At 39.8% G+C, this 23,326-nt stretch overlaps 1 protein-coding gene across 3 annotated transcripts in view; it reads right to left on the bottom strand.

The window, feature by feature from the left end:
• Positions 1-16,204, bottom strand: part of caln1 (calneuron 1) — a 68,216-nt gene extending 52,012 nt beyond the window's left edge. Inside the window, exons 1-2 of one of the 3 annotated variants that reach the window (XR_014868744.1) lie at positions 13,970-15,523; positions 5,327-5,448 (exon numbers count right to left, since the gene is read on the bottom strand). Coding sequence is in view for 2 of the 3 variants with exons in the window: in XM_085130957.1 (XP_084987083.1) it covers positions 5,327-5,448; positions 13,970-14,175 (328 nt within the window). In the remaining variant the exon portion in view is untranslated. Of the gene's footprint in view, positions 1-5,326; positions 5,449-13,969; positions 15,524-15,554 lie in introns of those variants that run through there. The other 2 variants (XM_085130958.1, XM_085130957.1) reach the window with 2 other exon arrangements.
• Positions 16,205-23,326: the final 7,122 nt, after the last annotated feature.

Here is a 23,326-nt window from a genome sequence, read left to right as displayed (position 1 = left end):
TTGTATATTTGTGTTACATAGAAAACAGATTTTAATCATTTGTACCTTCATTTTTTTTCACTAATTCTTATTATGTTTTTTGTTTCTGAAATCTCAAAAGGCCTGATTTGGATTGTGGGATTATTTAAAGAACATTATTAAAAAATTCAGTGGTATATTTATAATACCTCAAGTGCAGTTTGACTTCAATTTTCAGAGAGAATAAAATAACTGATTGATGCAGACACAATGAATGAACATTACATTGTTAGATAAATGTCTGAAGACATTTTTCAGAGGCTGCCTGACTTTAAATTATAATTTTAACCGTTTTTAAATAATAATAATAATAATAATAATAATAATAATAATAATAATAATAATAATTAGAGTTTGGTGCTGTGTTAATGACTAACTATTGGATTCTGTACTGTGGTATCTAGTGTGACTGAGGTAATGGAAAACACAGGCAGCACCATGGACAGTTCCCCAAGCTCCTCCTCAGATGAGTTGTTTAACTGTGTGACTGTATGTGTGATTCTTTGTGTTTGTTCCAGGATGCAAGAACTATACATCAGGTACTCTCCGCGCTAATTGCACAACCAGTTTCTTCCCTATTGGTAAATGTCCTGGTACTCGTAGAAAACAGAAGTGGGAACAGCTTCTTTTATCCCACTGGAGTTGGAAATGTTTGTTGTGTGTCTCTTTGAGTCTCTCTTCAGGTTGGCTGAAGGAACTTACCCGTAGACTTCCTGCCATCTGCTCTAACTCAGCATGTTTTGTGAAAGAAGAGCCAGGAAGAATTTCTTGCACCACCCTCACAAAACCTTTAGATAAAACTGAACTCTCCCAGGCCTGCCTCTGTGGATGCATATACATCTGAATTTGTGGTGGAGTGTTTCGATGCTACTGGATATTATGGTGTCTGTCATCCGGGCTGTTACACTAGAACTGTCCCAGTGCAGCTTCAGAATTACACTGAATGAAATGTCAGCTGTGTGGTGAAAATAGTTCAATAAATTTAGTTTTCAGGCACTCACTGGATTAAACGATACTCATAACAATGGGAAAGTCAGAGTCAGTGAAGACAGTGATGATTTAAAGAGCTTCTAATGATTGAAAACTGTAGATTAACACAAGATAGAAAAGTCTCTTGGAGTCAATTTTAAACAACTGTAGATTCAAAGTTCAAAGTTATTTGGACACCATTTTACCAAAGTCTGGATGAACACTGAAACTGTCACCCTCAGATGAGAGGAAATTGCCTGAGATGTTCAGGGACCAGAAAACTGCTGGATCACTAGCAGCACAAAAAAAAATCATTATATGTCTTGAAATTCAAACTTTTGAACTAGTTTAAATTCTCTCAAGCTGCCCTGTGGTGACAGATGAAGTCATCTGATTTGCATAAAACTTGAAAGATGAAGACTCTCTAGGAGTTTCTGTAAATTCACACATGCAACCAAAGGTCAATGACCTCATGCAACTCTCACCCTGGAGTACTAACCTCACTCAGCAACAGCAAGAGATCACATAAGGTCAAAGCATACAGTTAATCATTTGATCTTCTGTAAGTAGCAGTTTTCAAATATTATGAGATTATGATCAATTTTGTGAAACTTCACAGCCCCAATATTACTGTGAGTCATGTAATAACAACATCTTTGTAATAAATGCTCAGTTTGTTCTTTCAGGATTTAACGCCACAGATTAACATGGTTTTCCCTGATAGATTCCGGATGGACCAGAGAGCACACAGGGCAGGAAAAGTCTTGAAGTTTTGTTGTTTGTGCTTGTACTTGGTTAGGAAAGGCTTATTATTCTGCAAAAAGCTCTTTTCTGGGCCTTCCTTACACCATAATTCAATTTATGTAACGAATAAGACAAAAACTGTCTTTTTAAACTTTTAAAGAAACCAATGAGGTGCAAAGAGGTTACAAATGGCTTTTAGAGCTTCGTAAGATTACACTCAGGTCACAGAGCAAGGGCAACGCTGCAAAAAGGCTTGTGTGGAATGGCATGAACAATATTTTACGTTCAGATGATCAGAGAACAGCTTATCGAGTGTGTTTAGGAGAATTAGTTATAAATCCTACATCTTACAAGAGATTTTCCCCATTCTAGTTTTAAGAAAATACACGGAAACGTGAACCCTCTTTGATGCTGTAACATGGAGTGAAAACACTGGTCAGGATCATCCTTTGTGAACCTCACATATTAAAGTTGCCCTTCTTCCAGTGCAGCTTCTGGTGAACAACTGCCAGCAGTCTCTTAATGACTGACATATTTTAAATCTTACAGTGGTGTACCTACTGTAAGAAACACTTAAGTGCCTGCTGTTATCTTCAGTAATCCCTGCTGGCAACAGCAGCAGCTCCTCCTGAGAGATAAAACATTAACAAACTAAACAACAAATTCAACAGCTGAATGATTCCACACTACCAGTCATATGAGAGCTCAGCCTGCAGCTGCAAGGTTTTTAATACCCCTGGACAAACAGTAAATATTGTGAAGCAGAAGTGTTACATGTGCAGAACGCAGAGGCTGAGTAATCTGTATCAGGGGACTGAAACTGACAGGCTACAGGGGTTAAAAGTTTACAAGTTTGTTATTTTTCCAGGGTGGAAAAGGCCCCACAAACATCTTTAATGACTCTAAAAACCAAAAAATTTGGGTGCACACAATTGAATTTATTTTGGATGGACATACAGGCTCAAATATTTTTTTTTAATAAGTAGTGCTGAAGATTCTATAATGTTGTTTAACTTTACAAGGCCAAGGTCTATTAACCTATTAGTGATCACTATTGAATAAAGCTGGCAGTTTGTCTTTGTCAGGATAAGAAGGAATTGTTAGACAGCACTCACTGGATTAAACGATACTCATAACAATGGGAAAGTCAGAGTCAGTGAAGACAGTGATGATTTAAAGAGCTTCTAATGATTGAAAACTGTAGATTAACACAAGATAGAAAAGTCTCTTGGAGTCAATTTTAAACAACTGTAGATTCAAAGTTCAAAGTTATTTGGACACCATTTTACCAAAGTCTGGATGAACACTGAAACTGTCACCCTCAGATGAGAGGAAATTGCCTGAGATGTTCAGGGACCAGAAAACTGCTGGATCACTAGCAGCACTGTCCACAATAAATTGAGTTTTATATCACCGTGCACTAAGAGGGTGCAGCTTAAAAAAGAAGCTCCCGCTCCAAAATCAACACTTTCAAACTTGACTGAAATTTGTAGCTGCCCACTTGGACAAGCCAAATGGCTTCTGGAGAAAAGTTACACCAAACTCTGTATCAACTGTCGAGCTTGGTGGTGGTAACAGCATGCACTGGGGCTGTTTTGTTGCAAGTGGTACTGGTACAGGTGGATGGAATACTGAGGAAGGAGAACTACCTCCAAATTCCTCAACTTCACCTCAAATCAACATCTGGAAGGCTAAAACTTGGACACAACTGGATGTTCCAACAGGACAAAGATCCCAAATACACATGAAAGCAGGCTAATATTCTGGAATATTGTAAGATGTATAACTTCTGGAACTCTACATTACCACACCATAGTTGTTTTTAAAAAAAAATGGTTTAAAAAAAAAACTAATCAATACTAAAAAAATAGGATCATCACATCTCATCTCCTCTAGTTGGCACAAAACTTCACACTGCACCTGCAGCCATGCACACAGTTGCTCCCCTCACCACAAGTCGTGGTTTTATTCTGACATGTAATTCCCCAGAAAAGCTTCTTGTTTCTTCTTTAATTTCTAAATGACATATTGGACATTGGGAAAAGTAACCTGCACGACTGAGACACATTTTGTTAATAATATCAGTTATGAGGGCCTGAGTGAGTCACACCTGGTTCTACTGACTTTCACTATTCAAACTAGTGACCTGTCTGCAAACCCGCTGTAATACCATCCAGCATATAATTCAGGGTAAATACTTATGCAGTAATTACAGTGCTGGCAGGCTACAGTGACTCAGTCATAGCGTTTTTAAATGGACCTCATCAGGACCCTATAACCACAGATCATTTCGTATTCACTAAACAGCGTGAACCCATTGAAACAGGAATGAGGAATTCACACACAGCAAATCCCTTCGTGCATATTAAAACTCCACCCTGACAGAGTATCTGGCCATTACCATGCCTTGCAATGCCAATTTTCCAGGCAGCAGCTTAATGTTGCATCAAAAGATTTATATTTTCAAGGTCTTGGGAAGTCTAGCTTGTTTGCTACCTGTGAGGTTGCTATTGCTGACTCCAGCAGAGCATTATTGATCAGGTTTGTGTTGTACGGGCCCGGGTGATTACTCTCAGACATACTGCAAAACAAAGGGTTCATAGACACAGCGTCTGAGACAGAGAGAGGCCAGCAGAACACAAATGCTCCTGGTAAGATAAGCTATGTAGAGAATACTGCATTTCTGTGGCTGGTTGACTCGGTGAGGCAGATGCTGCTCGTGTTGTAGCGCCGCATTGTCTCTCAAAGCGTTTCTGGCAATAAAATGAACAGAACAGACTCTTTTGGGGGGAAAAAGAGATCCACATAGGTTTAGAGTCTACAGTGTGGACAGGCTTATTGTCCAAAATACTTGTTTTTTTATTTTACACATAATTTTTTCCCTTTACACACAGTCAAATATTCTTTAAATGTTCAATACCTTTGTTGGATTTCAATTACAGGCTAATTGTTCTCTGACCTTTTTGTAACTTTTTCCTTTAACCCTCTCAGGCCCAAATTAAGTTTTTTTGTTGCTAATGCACAACCATGTCCTGCAGTGGTACTTCTGAGTCAAAAAAATCTCGTAAAATATGTATGTGGGGTAATCAGGTTGTTAGTGCTTAACTGCTGCAAATCTGCAACGTCTGCCTGGAGAGGGTTAACTCTGTTCCTACACCCTTCTTAAGCAGGCATGAAGTGTAACTAAACATGAAGCCACAGTGGATTTATCATCATTTGTATGCAGCAACATTTCCAGGTCACACTATTTAAGTCTAAAAAGTGTGTTTTGTTTTTTTTAACTCAAGGCCTGGACTTGTGTTTGTTGCATAAATAAGTTAACAGTTGGTGAATAAAAGCCTAAACCTGGCTTTGCTTTTGCTGAAGACACAAACCACATCATTTTTTATTTATTTTTTAATAGAAGATCCTTTATGCATGATTTTCTTCTCAGGTTTGAGTAACAACATATAGCAGTAATGAATATTAATATATTAGCTGCAAGATTTTGCCAATTACTACGGAGGTAGGAAGATTGTAAGCAGCCTATTCCCTTTGAATAAATCATTAAGGATAAGGAAGGGAGGACAGTAGCCAGTTTACAGAAGAGTCCTACCGTCGAGCTCCTCAACAGAGATGCTGGCCAACACATCACTGTCACTGTCGGACAGTGAGCGGCTCAGGTAGTTCCCCTTGTAGAGCAGGCCTGCCGTTACATGGTGGAACGGCATCTTCTCCCTGAGAGACAATAAAAGAAATCATTTAGACAGCAGTGAGGATAGAAAAGAGGAGGTGTACAGGAGTCTTCTCTCTTGGAGGATTAATTCCAAAAACAAACGATTAAAAGCCCACCTTACACATTTCTAAAAACAGCAGCTTCTGTGTGTGACATTTCATGGTCCCCGCAACATCACTGTAGAATTCACTTATTAGGGTTTCACAGAAAAAGAAAAAACTGTGAGAATTGATTTGCGAGCTGCGCAGGTTCCCTTTCAAACAAAACTTACAATTAAGTCAAGAAGAAAATAAGAAATAATCAGATTTTAAAGCGACAGTTTCACTCATTTGTGACTCTGGCACTGCTAAAACAAATCCAATAGGCGCGGCATAAACATGCTTCATAAATGAAACAGAACTCATTCACTAAGTGGAAAGTAACACAGCGTGTAGCTTGAGGTGAATGTGCTGAATTCATGTCTACGTTAGGTGCATATGAGCATGCCTGTGTGCAATGTAGGTGCAAATGAGTCTGAAGTAATTAATTATTCAATAAATTAGAGCTCAAGGGCACAGGGGGAAAGTAAAAGCACTGAGATCTTAGCGATACTTCCTTCTCTCCGACAGGATTTCATCTAGATGAGCCCTTTGAGGAAATGCTTCTTTGACATAATGGAGGATTTTTAGAATGAACTGAATGATCTGCACCAAACTAAAGAATCACATTTTTCATTGTTTTATCTCCTTTACGGGTTAAGTTGACAGCCAAGCAGAGTTTCATACATCTCACAGTTATGAGAGCTTAGACAAACGTATTTAGAATACATCTAAATGTGAAAAGGGAAAAGATTTTACACTCTTAGGGTTACAGTAATTTTATGCCCTCAAAATCTGTTAGTTTATATTTAGAGGTTTTTATGACAAAGGCATGCTGCTCATTCTTCTTGCAAAACTAAAATAACAACAACCATAAGCCAGGGGTGATCTTTTCTTAGCCTTCAATGAAGGTTTTTAGAGGAGTTTATAGTTATACATTAATATTTCCCTCTTTGTTTGTTTCTTTTATCTTGAAAGGTTTATTTTCCTACATCCTGCAACAACGACCAGCCATCTGTCGCCTTGCAGTTCACAACCGGTCTCTGCATCTTGCATGTTTGTCAGTTTAATAAGCATGCACATCAAGACGCCTATTAGGAGCAGCTTTTTCTTGCGCGCAATGTCAGGATTTTTCATTTCCTAATTCATCAATTATTCAGCCATTTCTCAGCTGTCATTTTGAATATTACAATCATCCCTCTTGTCCGCTCTTTCAACTTTATCGCTACGAGCCAACCCACATGTTGGCAGCTGATTTACACAGGTACTTTTCTGCATTTGTGTTGCCTGGGGAACTATTAATCAGAATGGTTGACCATGCAAGGGCGACTTTCAATTCATATCAGAAATCAACACATGGCTTATTATGATAACAAGAATCATATTGGAAATATTTTGAAAGCAGACAATGGAGACACAAATTAATTAAAAGGCAGTTTGTGGTGCAAACTTTTGGTTTTGTAGGATCAAAATGCACTGTGTGTACTCTCAGGGTGGAGGAAAATTGTGGCTTCCATTTTATTGTGAGTTTTCTCACTTTCATTAGATTCTGTATTCAGCAGAAACGCTCACACTAATCAAGACTAAGAATGAATGACATAATGACACTCAGCAGCAGAAATCCAATTCTTACTTTTTACATTCCTGGGATGGTTGTTGAGCATCTTAACAGACAGTAAGATTTTATGTGCACGCTAGAAATATTAGTCTGTTGGATTGCTGGAATTTTAAACACCAGCAGTAATTGAATTGTTGAGTTGTTATTTTTTTTTAAATCAGTCATCTGTGAACCTGATCTCACCAAAAACCCAGTTTAGTAGTTGTTTGGTTGAAAATGAATCACATGGTGACATTTTTTCCTTAAATTTCCTAAATCAAGGATGACCTTTAAGTTATAGGTTTAATCTGATATGCTGCTGTGGCAGACATATTCCATTATTTCCACACATTTATAGAGTAAAAAATCATTTTAGAATACATAAATGAAGCATGATGTTAGTTCAAGCAGCACTGAAGTCAGTGGTATTAGCCATTTCAGATCTTCACACGTTTCAATCTGACACTTCCCGCTATCACTCTGCTGATTCAGTTATGCCCACACCACTCCATCACAATTCCTTTGATCTCTTCCTCATGTGCTATTCATGCTATCATTTGATTTGACTAAGATTTGTTAAATTAAATGCACACTGTAAAACACTTCCTGATAGGTTTGTAGAGGAATATACTGTCTTGTGTAAATACTGGCTGCTTGCAGTCTTCCTACCACTGCACATATTTATGGTGTAATACAGTATTTTTAGTGACAGTGGAAATTAATGTAAATCTTAAAATTGAAATAGCTGACTGAGTGACATCTTACAGTTAATGGCACAAAATATTTATTTATTCATGCCAAATATGTCCATTTACGTTTCAATTTCAAGATGTAAAGGGGAAAAAACTGGCTATGACTATGAATGGCTATGACTATGAAATATAAAAATAAATATAGACTAATGTAATTACACATCAATACGGTACGGTACGGAGCCCCGCAAGGTACATGGGAGAGAAAAAAAATTAAGGCGGACTTTTGCGAGATCTCGCAAAAGTTTTAGCCGCATTCTTCGGAGGCCGCCAGCTCAAAGCCGACCGGGAGGACGAGGCACAATGTGCCGGGAGAGCGGTGTTCCTCCCGGCCGTAGTAGGTCTCGACCTCCTGTTAGTTTCAAGGTGGTGGGTAGTGATGGGTCGTTCGCGAACGAAATGGCTCTTAGAGCCGACTCTTTGAAGTGAACGACGCGAGCCTTATCCTTATCGCGAGCCGTCACGTGGGTTTCTCTCTCTCTCTCTCTCTCTCTGTCTCTCACTTTTTTTCGCTTCACTCCGCACGCGAGCCTTGTGCTTTACGCTGGGCAGAGGGGGGAGGGACCGTAGTTACTCAGTAGCACAGGAACAGAGCCAGAGGGAGAGAGAGAGAAAGAGAAAGAGAGCCAGGGACAACAACGTCACATTAGAAAGGCATAGTAATCATCCACAACTATTTTCGGTTGCAGATGATAAAGGATTCAGAAAGTTTATTCATGCGGGCCCATATGACAGAGAATATGCATCTTCTTTTTGTTTTCATATTTTAATTTATATTTAATTGTGTTGTGGTTTGCAGTGTTTTGTGTTGTTTCATTTTAAATTTGTTTAAAAGGAAAAAGCTGAAAATTTAAATAGTTAAAAGTTGAAATGTGAATAGTTGGTTTTTGTATTATATGATTTATTAATTACATTTTATGTGGAGTGAATAAATAAAAGTATATTTACGGTGGCCCCTAGAGACAAAGCACATACAAACTTCAAATCATGTACAAACTCCGAAGCACGTAAAAACTCCGAAGCACGTAAAAACTCCAAAGCACGTAAAAACTCAAAACACGTACAAAAGACAACAGAAGTGCTCCAGGATGCTGGGCGCAGTGTTGAGCTTTTGTTACCTAGTGGCTACACAAGCCAGCAAGTACCAACGACCGGATTTGGTGTGTGGTAGTAACAGGTAAATGAACTTTTTTTTTTAATTATTTGAATATACATGAGTGCCTGTGTATAAATACACAAACAATACACACATGCTTTCAATTGTGTAATTTAAGTGATCTAGTAGCTCTGCTTTGGAAGTTCAGTTCATGCTAGAAATGTGTTTTGGAGTTTGTACGTGTTTTGTCTCTAGGGGCCACCGCATATATTTATATATAAACATATATAAATAAACCCACTTTGTTTTACGTTAGTAATTCCTTTTGTGCATAATTTTATATTATTGTTAATAATTTATATTATTTATATTATTGCCCACTCTGGGTCGGGGATGAGGTCCTGCCCCAAGTGGAGGAGTTCAAGTATCTTGGGGTCTTGTTCGCGAGTGATGGGAGAAGGGAGCCGGAGATCGACAGACGGATTGGGGCTGCAGCTGCAGTAATGCAGACGCTGCACCGGTCCGTCGTGGTGAAGAGGGAGCTGAGTGTAAAAGCGAAGCTCTCAATTTACCGGTCGATCTACGTCCCTACCCTCACCTATGGCCACGAGCTGTGGGTAGTGACCGAAAGGACGAGATCGCGGATACAAGCGGCGGAAATGAGCTTCCTCCGAAGGGTGGCTGGCATCTCCCTTAGAGATAGGGTGAGTAGTTCGGCCATCCGGGAGGGGCTCAGAGTAGAGCCGCTGCTGCTCCACATCGAAAGGAGCCAGCTGAGGTGGTTTGGGCATCTGACAAGGATGCCCCCTGGGCGCCTCCTGGGTGAGGTGTTCCAGGCATGTCCCACCGGGAAGAGGCCCCGGGGCAGACCCAGGACACGCTGGAGAGATTATATCTCTCGGCTGGCCTGGGAACGCCTTGGTGTTCCCCCGGATGAGCTGGAGGAGGTGGCTGGGGAGAGGGAGGTCTGGGCCTCTTTGCTTAGGCTGCTGCCCCCGCGACCCGGCCCCGGATAAAGCGGATGAAGATGGATGGATGGATGGATGGATGGATGGATGTTAATAATAAATTAATTAAAGCAACAAAACAACCTGAAGAGCCGGTTCGGAGCCGAAAGAGCCGACTCTTTTTAGTGAGCCGAACCGAAAGAGCCGGGTCTCTAAAAAGAGCCGGAAATCCCATCACTAGTGGTGGGTGTCAGACATCTCCGAAAACGTCACTTTTGCAAATATGTGATCTTCTAATCCGAGCAGATATTTGACGTTTACACAGCTACATTCACGCCTCAAAATATCTTAAAAGTTTATTTTGTGACCCAGAAAGAGTAATATTACAACTAAGTAGCTGCCGCCATTGTTGGAATTCAACTTTTGCGAGATCTCGCACCGAGTTTGTTTTGCGAGATCTCGTAAAAGTTCATCGTAATTTTTTTCTCCCATGTCCCTTGCGGGGCTCCGTACATCAAGGCTATGGGACATTAAGAAAGGATAAGATTTAGATAACACTTTACTAAAATATCTCAAGGATATGGTGTTTAATAACGCAAAAGATAAAGTGTGAGATAATGTGCTGACACTGACCTTCAACCCCTTAGAAAGACAGTGTAGAACAGAGCGCTTCACAGTTTTCAGCATCATTAGATCTGATTAAATTGATCAAGGTCTCAGCTGAAGAAGCTAATTTGCCCTTCAGGAACAAAGCATGCAGTAATCACTTAAATCAGAAGTGATCGCATCAACCAAGACCACATCCATCTTCCCCTTCATCTTCTTACTCTCTGCATGCTGTGATATATATATATATATATATATATATATATATATATATATATATATATATATATATATATATATATATATATATTAGTTGAACGGGAAAAGGAGGCAAGATCATGGAATTTAATACTCAGATCGAGTGCCTGATAAAAGTGAACCACAGAAATCAGCAGATGTTCCTGAGGATTTTACTGAAATGGCACAGAATGACAAATTCTGTATATGTATTTGAAGATGGACGATTACAAACAGTTACAAACAACTGGTTTCACTCGTTTACTTATTTAAATCAGAAATATTACAACATGATCCGCTGGAATGTCATCACTGCGCTCGTTCTGACTGACAAAAAGCCTAAAATCCAGCTCACAATGACAAAGAATTAAAAAAAAAGCACCATATCCTCACACATTTAAGAGACTATCCATAAAGCAATTAATCCCCTAATTGTTTCATTTTTACTAGAATGGATTAGAAGATATTTTGCCCAAAAGTACATTTTATGTAAATTCACAAAAGAGCATGGCACTAAATGCAGATGAAACCCGCCCTATAGTTTTATAGGATAGTAACTCAAATTTTACAATAGGTTGAGGCCATTAGCTGATGCTGTTACACAAAGTGACTTTCAGTCTGTGAGGGAGTGAGATAGGAGTCAGAATCTGGCTCAAGGACAGTGTATGAATTGACTGAACACCATTGTTGATGTTCGCACTAGCTGTGATTAGACCTGTGGCATTTAATCATGGGCCGAGCTGTCACATCAAGAGTCTTGATTTTTTAAGAGGTTCTGTACTAGAGGTGACAGCTAAATTTGACAGGTGAGAAGGAGATGGTCACAGATAAAAGTCTGAAGTCTCTAATTTTTTAGATCCTCAACTTTCATCCCAAAGATAAAAGTAATAAGATTAAAAGCTCAAAAAAAGAACACAGAACTGTTCTGCAATGTCTAACCAAAAACCTTGACATTAAAACTTAACCACGAACATGATTTTAAAAACAGATCTTCCTCAGATGGATAAAAGTCCATGAATGTTTTTAACAGTCATGGTTTTAAAAAAAAAGGCTGAAGTTGAGTATGAGCAAAGTGAAGCTCATGTTTCCTTTTTTCATGATTAAAGTTCCCACAGATGACTCATGGTAGATGGTTGTGTAAATACGGACAACAATCAGTAATATAAGAATGACATTTTAAAAGCCACTTTTTATTTGAAGGTGGCAAATCTAAGAAAATTAAATGCCATTTGGAGCATTCACAGCTTTGTTTTCAAAGCATTTTAATCACTTTAAATATTAGTATTACACATTAGCTGAAGGGAGAACAAACTATTAATGCACCAATTTAATACTTTTAAGTCTTTCTAGTCTTGTAAAGACTGGGTCACTGCAAAAATGAACCCTATTACACCTGAGACATAAATAAAATCTCACCAAAGTCGCATGCCTTACGGGGAACGCATTACTTGTGCTGACACTTCAAGGATAATACAAAGGTGACATGACTAATCAAAACTGTTTGACCCTAAAGGAAGAAGCAGGAAGCTGCAATTATGGAGCTGCCATTAAAATGTCTTATGTCCTCAAATAACTGGCAGGAAGACATGATGAACTCATTCCACTGCAAACTGTCCATCAACTGGATGCCAAAGATTACAGTCGCAAAAAATGTTGAACATGCACATCAAAAGCCAAAACAATCCCAAATGTTAAAAATTATAAACCACAAAATATTTCATTTTTATGGGCAGATACTCTCCAAATGCTCTTTTTTAATGTTTGTTTGAATATAATGGAATTGAGATGTAATTAAAAAAAGGTTCTTTCAATTCAATAATTTTCATACCATTTTAGCACTACAATTTAAGCACAATGGACTTCCATTTAAGGTGTATTCATGCTGTAACTGTATGTAAATGTCCAGAAACAGTCACTATCTCTCTGAACAAAAAATATATGATGTGATATAAATGATCAAACGAAGTTTCACCAATATACTGATGCTTTTCCTCATAACTATACAAACAACTCAGTCAGTCCCTTGAATCCATCACCTCTCTTCTCCTATAAGAAATTAGTAATTGACCCATGACCGCATCAAAAGTGCAAAAGCAGCCTGTCCTCATTTCTGAGGTTTCACTTTTGAAAAAAAGCAAAACCTGATGAAAAAGCACAGCCTTACTCAGAGCTTCCTGCATGACAAGGAGGCCAGATGGCAATTTCTTACATCAGACCCTGCAGCACAACAGCCAACAGCAATGGGCCAATACAGAGCGGGACACGAGGAGAAAAATGTGTACCAACAGCAGCCGCTCCAGCCACAAGATCAGCTTCGTAATGGACATAATACAGTGACAGCTTTGTGTAAAAATACATCCTCCATCAAAGATGTAACAGCAAAACAAAACCACCTGATGTGATGTCACAGACTGACGTTTGGCTACACTGGCAGATTTCTTGAAAAGGTCCAACCACAGAAATAAATGCAGCTGAAACTTTGTGTGTAGTTAGATCATTTTTCATCACAGAGATTAAAATGAGAGCATAGTCTGTCAACTGGTCATAAAAAAATGCCAATTAGAGAAATGACAGATGTTAAAATAAAAACAATAAAAAAAATAATAATTTCCAGACCAAACCAGAAGTTGGTCATTTCGGTTACAGTGGCGTTTCTGTGGTGTGAGGCTCTTTGGTGCCATCTGATGACTCAGTTTCTGTAAACACAGTGACCATAAGACGATATTATACAATACAGCGAATGCACAACACAGCTGCTAAAACAGACCTGAAAACAAAGTAATCCCTTCTCAAAAGTCATGGTGACACTTATTTAATTGCCTGTTGCTTTTGATCATCAACTTTATCTATTCGAATGGTGTGTAAGGTGACAAGTCACAACAGGCAATAAAACAAATTTCTGTTGAAATCATAACGTGAAAAACATTTCCATTTGTCAATGAAATATGGACTTTTTGTGAAATCAAATTATGGCTCTATGACTTCCAGTGCCATCGACTGGGCAGCAAAGGCACACAAGGGGTTTAAACATCGGCCAAGTGAGTGCAAAGCCAATTCATCAAACCATCACTACAAAGCTGAATTCAATCTCCAAACTGAGAAAAGAAAAGACGGGAGTGTTCCACAGAAGTGCCACCTCTCTGCACATATTATCAGCTGCTCCCTGCAGCAACAGACCCTTTCTCTGTTTCTCCCATATGATGATTCTTACCCACACTGGTGGCTGAGATTGTACTCTGTAGGATACTGCAGCACAACAGGCTCCCTTGCCGGACTCTCCACCACGTCCACTGTCCCATCATCCCTCAGGTATGGGTTGCCCGGCAAGTCTCCATTTACCTCCGCATGTGTCTCTGGCGATGGCATGCTGGAGGGCTCCACCATCTGAGGATCCGGCTCTGTGACCTCCTCCTCCATCAGTCTTTTATATGCAATGCCTCCAGCAGCAGCAGTACAGTGCCTGTCCACAAACCACTGAACCCGGCTGCCTCCACAGTTTGGGTTTGTCCCAGAGCAGCAGCATCAGTTCCCTGAAATCCGTTGTTAATATTTGAGCAGTGAGAGCAGCAGGTACGGTAGCTCCTCTCACACTCCACTCTTGGCTTCTTACTCACTCCCGCCGTCCCTCCCTCTCCTGTCTGTCTCCCTCTCTCCCCTCCTTACTCGCTCGCTCACTCTACAGCGCAAACATTCCTCCACATGGGGAAATGGAGTGAGGGCTCATTAGTGAGTCCCGATGACAGACTCAGCTCTGCTTGCCTGCCTGCGGCTGTACTGGCAAAGTACACACGGATAAGCCACAGAGAGGGAGAAAGGGCGAGGCGAAAAGAAAGGGAGAGATACAGAGGAGAAAAAGAAAATAAAGACACGTGAATTATTAGAGATTAATTAGAGACGAAAAAAGACGAAAAACAGGGAAATAGAAAGAAAAATGACAGGTAACGTGAAAGAGGCTGAAAGGGTGTTTTTGTATAGAGGGTCCCAATAACCCAGTGGGTTTTGCTTACAGTGCGCTCTGCAGGTCTACACGGGGACCTGCTGGGAGAAACCACAGAGAGCGGAACATGTTGGGAGAGTCTTATAAGAGCGTGCGCCACCGTGTGGAGCAAGAGTGCGCGCTGGACGCCTCGCAACAGGAGGATGGGGATGGTGGAAGGGGGGCGGCGTCCCGGCAGGGGGTCCACAGTGAGAAGTCCTTCCTCACATCGACCCAAGATACATACAAGACAGACACTTTCCGCGCTTTCTTGTCATCAGTGTGATAGAAATGACATTTTCCAACAGCTACCATCATCACTAACAGCATCCCCCTCTCATTTAAACACCTTCAGCTCAGATCTTATGCTGTTTGAATCAAAGCTCACATGCGTCTCAGAAACACCTACTTCAGTCGAAAATATATCTCAACCCGATTTTGCTTAAGCTAAACCACATTCATGTTTTTGTTTTTTTAAGGAACAATGTGCTAGACTTTATTGGACTGAAATCTTGCGCAAATGTCAGTGCATAGAAGGGAAAACGAAGTATCATGCGGACTTATGTTCAAGCCTATTTTTCACCCAGTCTCCACAGTGTCTGCATAGGCACATAAAACTGCAGCGAAAATCACCCGCAGATTCTTACGAGTAGACATCCGCTGGTTCTGACGGGGCCAAACAACAACAGGTGTGGGGCTGAGCGCAGCACTTGTGTGATTAAATGCGGACAAAGAAAAAAAATCCCCATATTCCAATGATACGCTGCAGCCAATTCATTGCCCAGTGAAGATATTTTATAGCCTGAATTCCACTGCTTACCTCTGAGGCTGTTAGATGTCTGAAGGTGAGCTGTCAAATCCGTTAATCGATGCTCGCAGTAGGCTCCAGTTTAGAGACTTGGGGTGGACTCCTCAATCAGCCGTGTCGATCGATCCTGTTGATTGCTTTCTTATTAGTTAGTTATTCCTTTGTTTTGACAGTGCAGCGTGGCCATGCTACACCGGCAGGGCAGCGTGTGTTTTAATAGCTTCTGAAGTCCAGCAGCAGTTGGACACATCTATTCGAGTTGCACTTTTTTGCCAAACTCTCATCAGCATTTAAAATATTTTATCATCTAGCTGTAGCCCCTAATACTCACAGAGACTGCGGAATCTAATCAGAAAAAATCACTGCCCTGAGTCTGTTGTTTCAAAGTCACAATCCAAGGAGTGAAGATCCACACACACAAGTGCCGAGCGTCAGTACGATTGATGAGAGCAGCCCAGTGACCAACAGAGGCTTCAATCGAAACCAATACGCAACCGAGCAGGAAAGCAGCGGATTGGCTGTTTTTACTTGTTTGCTTATATCGTGGTCTATCGTCTCATTTTCAAGCGGAGGAAACACCTGCACCGTTTTGAAAATACCTAACCGGACGCATTTCTTCTGGTTACCCCGTCTCTTCTCCGAATTTCAGACGTGACGTCGTGCCAAACCAGCCAAAATAAGTTTGTGTTTTAGGATTATTTCAAATTAATTTACTGCCAGCAACAGAAAACATATTTCCTAATAGGAAATAGGAAATTTGTTTCCAATACAACACAACAATTTCTCTTTGCTGCTCCAATATTCATGTATTTGCTCCTCAGAGAGCTTAGTTTTTACAGGTTTTTCACCAACGCTCAGTCATCATTTCTGCCCTGCTTCACCAAACAAAGCCTTAATCACACATTCTCTCTCCACTTCAGACTGCTGAACAATGGCTTATGTTTACCAGAACCCAAAACAAGACTGATGACTAAAAACGGCAACAAACTCTGATGAATGACTGGATATATCAGAAAGGCTTGCAGTGACATTCTGCAGGTGCAGTGTGTTCTTTTGAACAACATGTCTCCTTAAGAAAAAGAGAACTTTATAATGAATGAAGTTCAGAACTGAGCAAAAGACATGCATTTACAGAATGAAGTTATCCTGCATAGAAGAAGAAGAAGAAGAAATCTATAGCTGAAAGCTGCTGCTAAAAATAACGTTACTATCCTGATATGTTGCCCAAACAAAAAGCTAAAGCAATTCTGATTCTTAGTGCACTGCCAGACAGTCATCTACCATACAGTATAATATGATGTGAAGAAAGAAAGACCCCTAAAAAGCCCATAAGAAAAAAAAATGGATGTATTTACTTCCCATTGTGTCATTATTAGTCTTTTTTTATGATGTGTCTCATTAACTAAAAGGCTTCCCAGATTTTTTCCACCCCTCTGTTTATCACTACCACCACATTCCCAAATTTCTTCTTTTTCACTGCACGCTGTTAAATGTCCATATTTGGTGCACTGATCATGTATATGATATATTGCCTTAAGGATATTTTGTCTTATTGGTGGACATGCAGGCAGATTCAAACAGAAACAGGGAATTAGTTTACCTTAATGAGGAGAAATACTGTGAGAGAACAGCCGTGAGCAAACCACGTGTAACAGGGTCATAAATCACATTGTTATAATTACACAAAATGTGTCCTAAACCCCCAAACTGTTCCTTTTATACCTGACTTTTAGGACCTCCAAGCCTGTAGTTATGTTCATTATCAGTTAGAGCCCCTCCTCATTCTTTTCTTCTTCTTCTTTGGTGCAATCCTATAAATACAGTGTACCCCTTTTGCCTCTCGCCTTTTCTACAATTCCCCTGTGGGAGAGGAGCTGGAGTGGGCAAATTATTTACTTGGAGGCCTTTCTTTCTTTTACCTTTTGTGATCAGAGATCAGACACAACGCAGAATCACACCGGTTACACTTGGTGCCGTGACCCGGCTGAAGATGGCGTTCATGAGACCCCTCCCATAATGGGTGTTCCTGATCTTGGTGGACTGGCTGGTGATGGAGCCTCCCCAGGCTCCCCTGCTGATTTCCCGTCCCACAGTTTTCATTCTCTTGAACCCGAAAATGTGGACGTGGATCAAGGACTTACCACACGTTTTGGTAGAATCATTAAACCAGTTCGTCGCTTGATTGAATCAATGGCTCAACTTGAAACACTCCTTGGTGTTGAACCTGTTCAAGCAGCGGTTATCGATGTGTGAATTTGTTTATTTCTGTATGTTGTCCATTGCTATTGTTTTTGGTAAAGAATAATAGAGGCACAGAGTTGATTGTATTTTGTCAGTCTGTGCAGTCTGATGGTGATGCCCATAGATATTATGGCCTGTTTTGTGTGGTGTAAATGGCATCTTGCTAGGCGCCGAGCGGGTCTCAGGTCTCTTATCCTCCTTGGAGGAAGCTATGTTGCTGATCTAATTCATTGTATATATGATGTGAATTTGTTTGAGGCCACTGTATCTGTTATTGTGGGTTTATACATTTTATTTTATTTTATTTTGTTTTTGGTGTACTCTTTAGTATTTTGTGTAATTCTTGCGGGGTGAATGTAACAGGGTCATAAATCACATTGTTATAATTACACAAAATGTGTCCTAAACCCCCAAACTGTTCCTTTTATACCTGACTTTTAGGACCTCCAAGCCTGTAGTTATGTTCATTATCAGTTAGAGCCCCTCCTCATTCTTTTCTTCTTCTTCTTTGGTGCAATCCTATAAATACAGTGTACCCCTTTTGCCTCTTGCCTTTTCTACAATTCCCCTGTGGGAGAGGAGCTGGAGTGGGCAAATTATTTACTTGGAGGCCTTTCTTTCTTTTACCTTTTGTGATCAGAGATCAGACACAACGCAGAATCACACCGGTTACACACGGACATCTCCCAGAAAGTCTGAGAGTATCTGGTACCTAATATGAGAAAGTTGTTTACCTCAACCTCCTTTACTATACCAGTTTGAGCTGAATAAACTGCAGACCTAATTAGATAGGTGTTTCTCATGTTCTCATGTCTCAGCAGGCCCACGTGGCCCTTTGTTTAATATTGGTTGGGTGTGTCCTTCAGTTTGGTTGCTTTTTGTTCAAAGTTACCGTGAGAGTGATATGTTTTACTTTTCAGTGTTGCCAGTTCACATTTTAATAGTTAATGAAAGCTGTTCCCAGAAAATAAACTCTTCTTTAAAGGAATCAAAATACAGAGGTTTAGTATTTAGTTGGTGATTTGCAGGTGAAAATACTTTTCAGTGTCTGTGTTTAAATATGAGGACTTTGTTTGCAATTAGCCAGCATTTCAGCAACCAGAGGCCCCAGCTTTGTTGCAATACAGTACGTGAAATGCTTTTTTGATGATTATTTGCAGCCTCTATGCATACAAATACAAAATTTTAACCAAATGTAATTTTACCTTGACATTTTTTTCAGTTCTGAGGCAGTGTTTATATACAGAAAGACTATAACAATGGGAACTTATCTCCAAATTAATCGCTAAAGTCATTTAAAGAAGCTGACCAGTAATGAAAATAATACGTGATTTTCTGTTCAATAATGATTTGAAGTCAGCGGCTGTTTTCTGCTGAAGGCTACGAGGCTGACGGCAGAGCTCTTTCCACACACCCACTCACTTTCTTTATTCCTATTCCTGTCAGTTTAATCAAATGAATGCCTATGTCTAACAGAGTATTGTATGTTTAATAGTGGTATTCTAGATTCAGGGTAATGTGCCCACTAGGAATGCCAAGGGACAAAAAAGGTCCTGCCAAAAGTGCCACCCACGTTTATACTGTCAGGGTTGCAACAATTATTTTTCACATTTTAAGGCATTTGGAAGGAGTCACCCGGTCTGACTTGGAGTGAGTCAGCAGGCAGACAATTTGGTTACAGTGTAGTCTGAGAAACGCTGGATGTACTGCATATTGACTAATAACAGTTTTCTCCAATAAACATGAAATTCCTTTTATCAAGCGAGCACAAAACCCCGTGCGTTGCAAAGCTGCCACGCACTGCATGGGGTTATTAGAAGCAAGTGTACATGTGACTCTTGTTCAAGAAGGTCAAGGCAAAAACAAAGGTTTTATACACAGTCCATGATCTGTTACAGACTATCAAGAAACTACTTGTGCATATAAAAGATGGATGAGATCAACACATCTTTTAGTGAATCCTGTTTTCATGTCTTACGTTGAGTGGTTTCAGTGTTGCCATATTGGTGTTTTGAATCCAGATGTGATGAGGGAGGAGCAATGTGAGGGACAGTGCTTGTTTTTAGGGTCACAGCTTGTCAGTAACACAGTATACCTGCCATGACTATAATGAGGACCAGAATTTATAAAATTAATGTCTATTATGTTCAGGAACAGCCTGTAACTCCGTAGCTGCTTAACTACACTGTGACACCAGCATTAGAGGGTTACTGTTTGGATTTACGTGGATGTTGTGACGAAAATATATTCCATTGATTAAAAGGAGCTTATAGGATGGGAGTTATGCTGGTTCTGTGAATGTAAAAACAACAAGAGAAGACAAACCACTAATCCAACTCAAGATTATCTTTTGTTTGTCTAATAACTACTTGAAAAGGAGCTTCTCATTGAGGCTGTGCTATAAAGAAACCCCTATAATAGGTAAACAAGTAAGCTTGATAGGTCATTAACCAAGCAATGTAGAGGAAGTATGTTTGAATAAATTGCAGTTTTAGCAGTTTTTTTCAGCTCTGGGCTTATGATGCACCTCAAGCAGGCAGCGTTGAAAGCTATTTTGATATTAGCTTTTCTGCACACACATCCGAACATGCACATGCAGCTACCATGCATCACGAAACCAATCTGTGCTTAGTTCAGCCAAAGAAAGCTCATCACCATGAGGTGTGTGTATGTGCATGTGTCAGTGTGACAGCATTTCTGAGCCTGTGTGTGTGTGTGTGTGTGTGTGTTCTTGATGGAATGAGTCACAATGTCTCTGGTTTTGCTGTGGCTTCATGTAACTTTTCAAAATGGAATCTAATGCGTCAATTCATCTGGTCTGGATTTGCTGAAACAAAATTAAAGTCCTCAATGATGAGGCTTGACAGCAGCTGAAGACCACAAAGCTTCTCCCTGCTGCTTATCTCTGTAGGGGACAAAGAGGAGGACTGTCTTTTTAGAACTATGTGAATACTAAATGGCTATTGTCAGAGGCATGATTCTGAATATCGCATTCATTGCATTATGATTCGGTGAAATGGGAGCTTACCATCCATGTCTTTAAAACAATGGTATGAGCTCTGGTTTAAAACCAAACTGAAATAACCAACGCTAATAACAATCCTTATGATTATGATTTTGGACTTCAGCACTAGGGAAAAAGAGTGTTTGATCAACAGTATTTCTGTGACAATAATGATATGACACGGTGGCAAAAAGACTTTCTCTGAATGTATTGGCAAAAGGCAGAGAACACCTAGAACAAGTTGCTGCTCCATCACACACAAGCAGTCCAACACATTCACACTGAGATTCACACTTCTGGCAGTTTAGAGCCTTTAGTGTCAGTTTCCTCCCACAGTTCAAAGACAGGACCTGTTAACTAGCAGCTTTTCAAATTGCCTGCTTTCCAATTGTTGCTGTGAGGAAGTATTGCATTTATATATGTGAACAAATATTGTAGTTAACTAAGATTTAAAAAGAAAGAAAGAAAGCTTCTAAGAAAATGATGAAAAATCAACTAAAATTACTTTAAACTTGGAAAACTAACCAAAACAAAACAGAGGAAATATTCTTAGTTTTAGTATTTGTTTGTTTGGTAAAAACATTGTTATCACTGGTTGCCTGATGAGGCATTAATGGACATCTTTATTGAGACATTGGATTTCTGCAACACTGAGTCAGCTGCTTTCAAAAGGTTCTGTGTTTTTACTGTAATACCTATACTAACTCAGTTTCTAACTCAGATTTTTAAACAATAAGAATTAAACTAAAACCAGAAAACTAAATGAAACTAAACTGATTTAAGAACAAAAGAATACTAACCCGGTGAGAGACGGTGTCTGATTTAAGGCAAATGTCCTGCTTTAACAGACATATTTTAAAATAGCTCTACAATTGTTTACATTACATTAATATTTTTCACATTAAACCGATTCGCTTACTCAACCTCAGCTTCTTAATCACCAAAAACTGCAGTGAACAGGCTGGAGTTACACATCACAGCAGCCTGTCTGTAAATGTGCCAAAATAACCCTATTGGATATGAATCATGAATGAAGGAGAACTGATCTAAAGAGAGGTGATTTAAAAAGGAGAGCATTTCATACGGTAATCTTCAGTTGGTGGTTACAGTATAGGAATATTTTAGAAAGATTTCTGTCCTAGAAATCTGAGGTGTCTCTCTGTGTAAATTTTGCAGGGACATTTTGTTGCATTTTTGTTTTTAAAAGTTGCATTTGCATGTTTTCATTAAAATAGAATTATTTTCAGAGTTTGACAAAACTTCGTACAAGTACTTCCAGAAAGTTGCTACAGTACCAACACTTCGGGGGGTGAGGTGAAACCGCTGTGAGACCTTGCCCCATCCTATCATGTGACCTACTGAGGTCACCTGAGTCATCAAGGTGTGAGTTGGGTTTGAAGCACCTGGGATGGGATTTTAAGACTGCATTGTAGTTGGCTGATAGATGGAGATGTAAGCCGACACCTCTATTCAATGATTATTCACAGCAGACATGCATGGCCTCCTTTGCTCCTCTTTCAAACCATCTGTCTTCTCACATGGCACATCATGGAAGAACCACCTCCACAGAACAAGACTCACCTGCATTTAAAGGACAAAGGAGACCGTGTTCAATTTTTGGGCAAAGCAGACAGACCGTTAACACATTGTTAGCTAAAAACCGTCAGTTTAAAAAATATCTCTCTTTAAGGGCAAGCACAATGGTGCAGTGGCCTCCCATTAAAAAGGTCCTGGGTTTGAATCTACCCGCCAGCTGGAGGGCCTCTGTCCAAGGCATGCATGGGTTAGGCTAACTTGTGATTCTGAACTGGCCATAAGTGTGAGTGGTTGCTTATCGCTTAGCTTTTGTCTTATGACCAGTGTTGGGTGTAACGCGTTACTGTAATTAAATTACTTTTCCACTGAAAAAGCTGAGTAACTGATTACTGTTCATTTTTAGGTATTTTAATTACAGTTACTTACAATGTACTTGCGTTACATTGTAAAATAATTAAACTCGCTGAATATTATTATTTAATTTCAATAATTTATCTTCTAAAGGTAAAAGTAAACTCTGCCGCTTTAACATCGCTGTAGTGCAGCTGCGCGTCATTTCGCGCCAGTTTGCTGCACAGTCGTATTCTAAAGCGGAAGATGTCGGACTCGGCTGAAGCGAGTGGCTGTTTTATGAAATGGACATATTCCCGCCTCTTCACTTTTTTGAAACAAGCAGACAAGAACATTACAGTAATATGTAAAAACTATTGGCCGCTGTTAATAGCATGAGTAATCTACTGAAGCGCCTGAGTGATCCTTGTTCATCATCCATGGATAACACCGCGGCAACTCCTGCTAAGCAGGCAAAACTTGATTTTACTTCAGCAGCACAGAAAGCGTCTGAAGGTGAGCTTAAAAAAAATGATTGCAGGCTACATTGTGGAGGAGATGCTACCGCTGTGTACTGTAGAGTCTCCGTCTTTAAAAAAAAAAAAAAAAATTATTTAATTTCTATTGTTTGTCCACGTTAAATTACTTATTGAGTAATTAAGTTACTTTGCAG

The sequence above is a fragment of the Neolamprologus multifasciatus genome, chromosome 14 (assembly GCF_963576455.1).
Source record: "Neolamprologus multifasciatus chromosome 14, fNeoMul1.2, whole genome shotgun sequence".
NCBI lineage: Eukaryota > Metazoa > Chordata > Actinopteri > Cichliformes > Cichlidae > Neolamprologus > Neolamprologus multifasciatus.
Note: the sequence above shows the minus strand (reverse complement) of the source record. Positions and strands in the feature narration are given on the sequence as shown.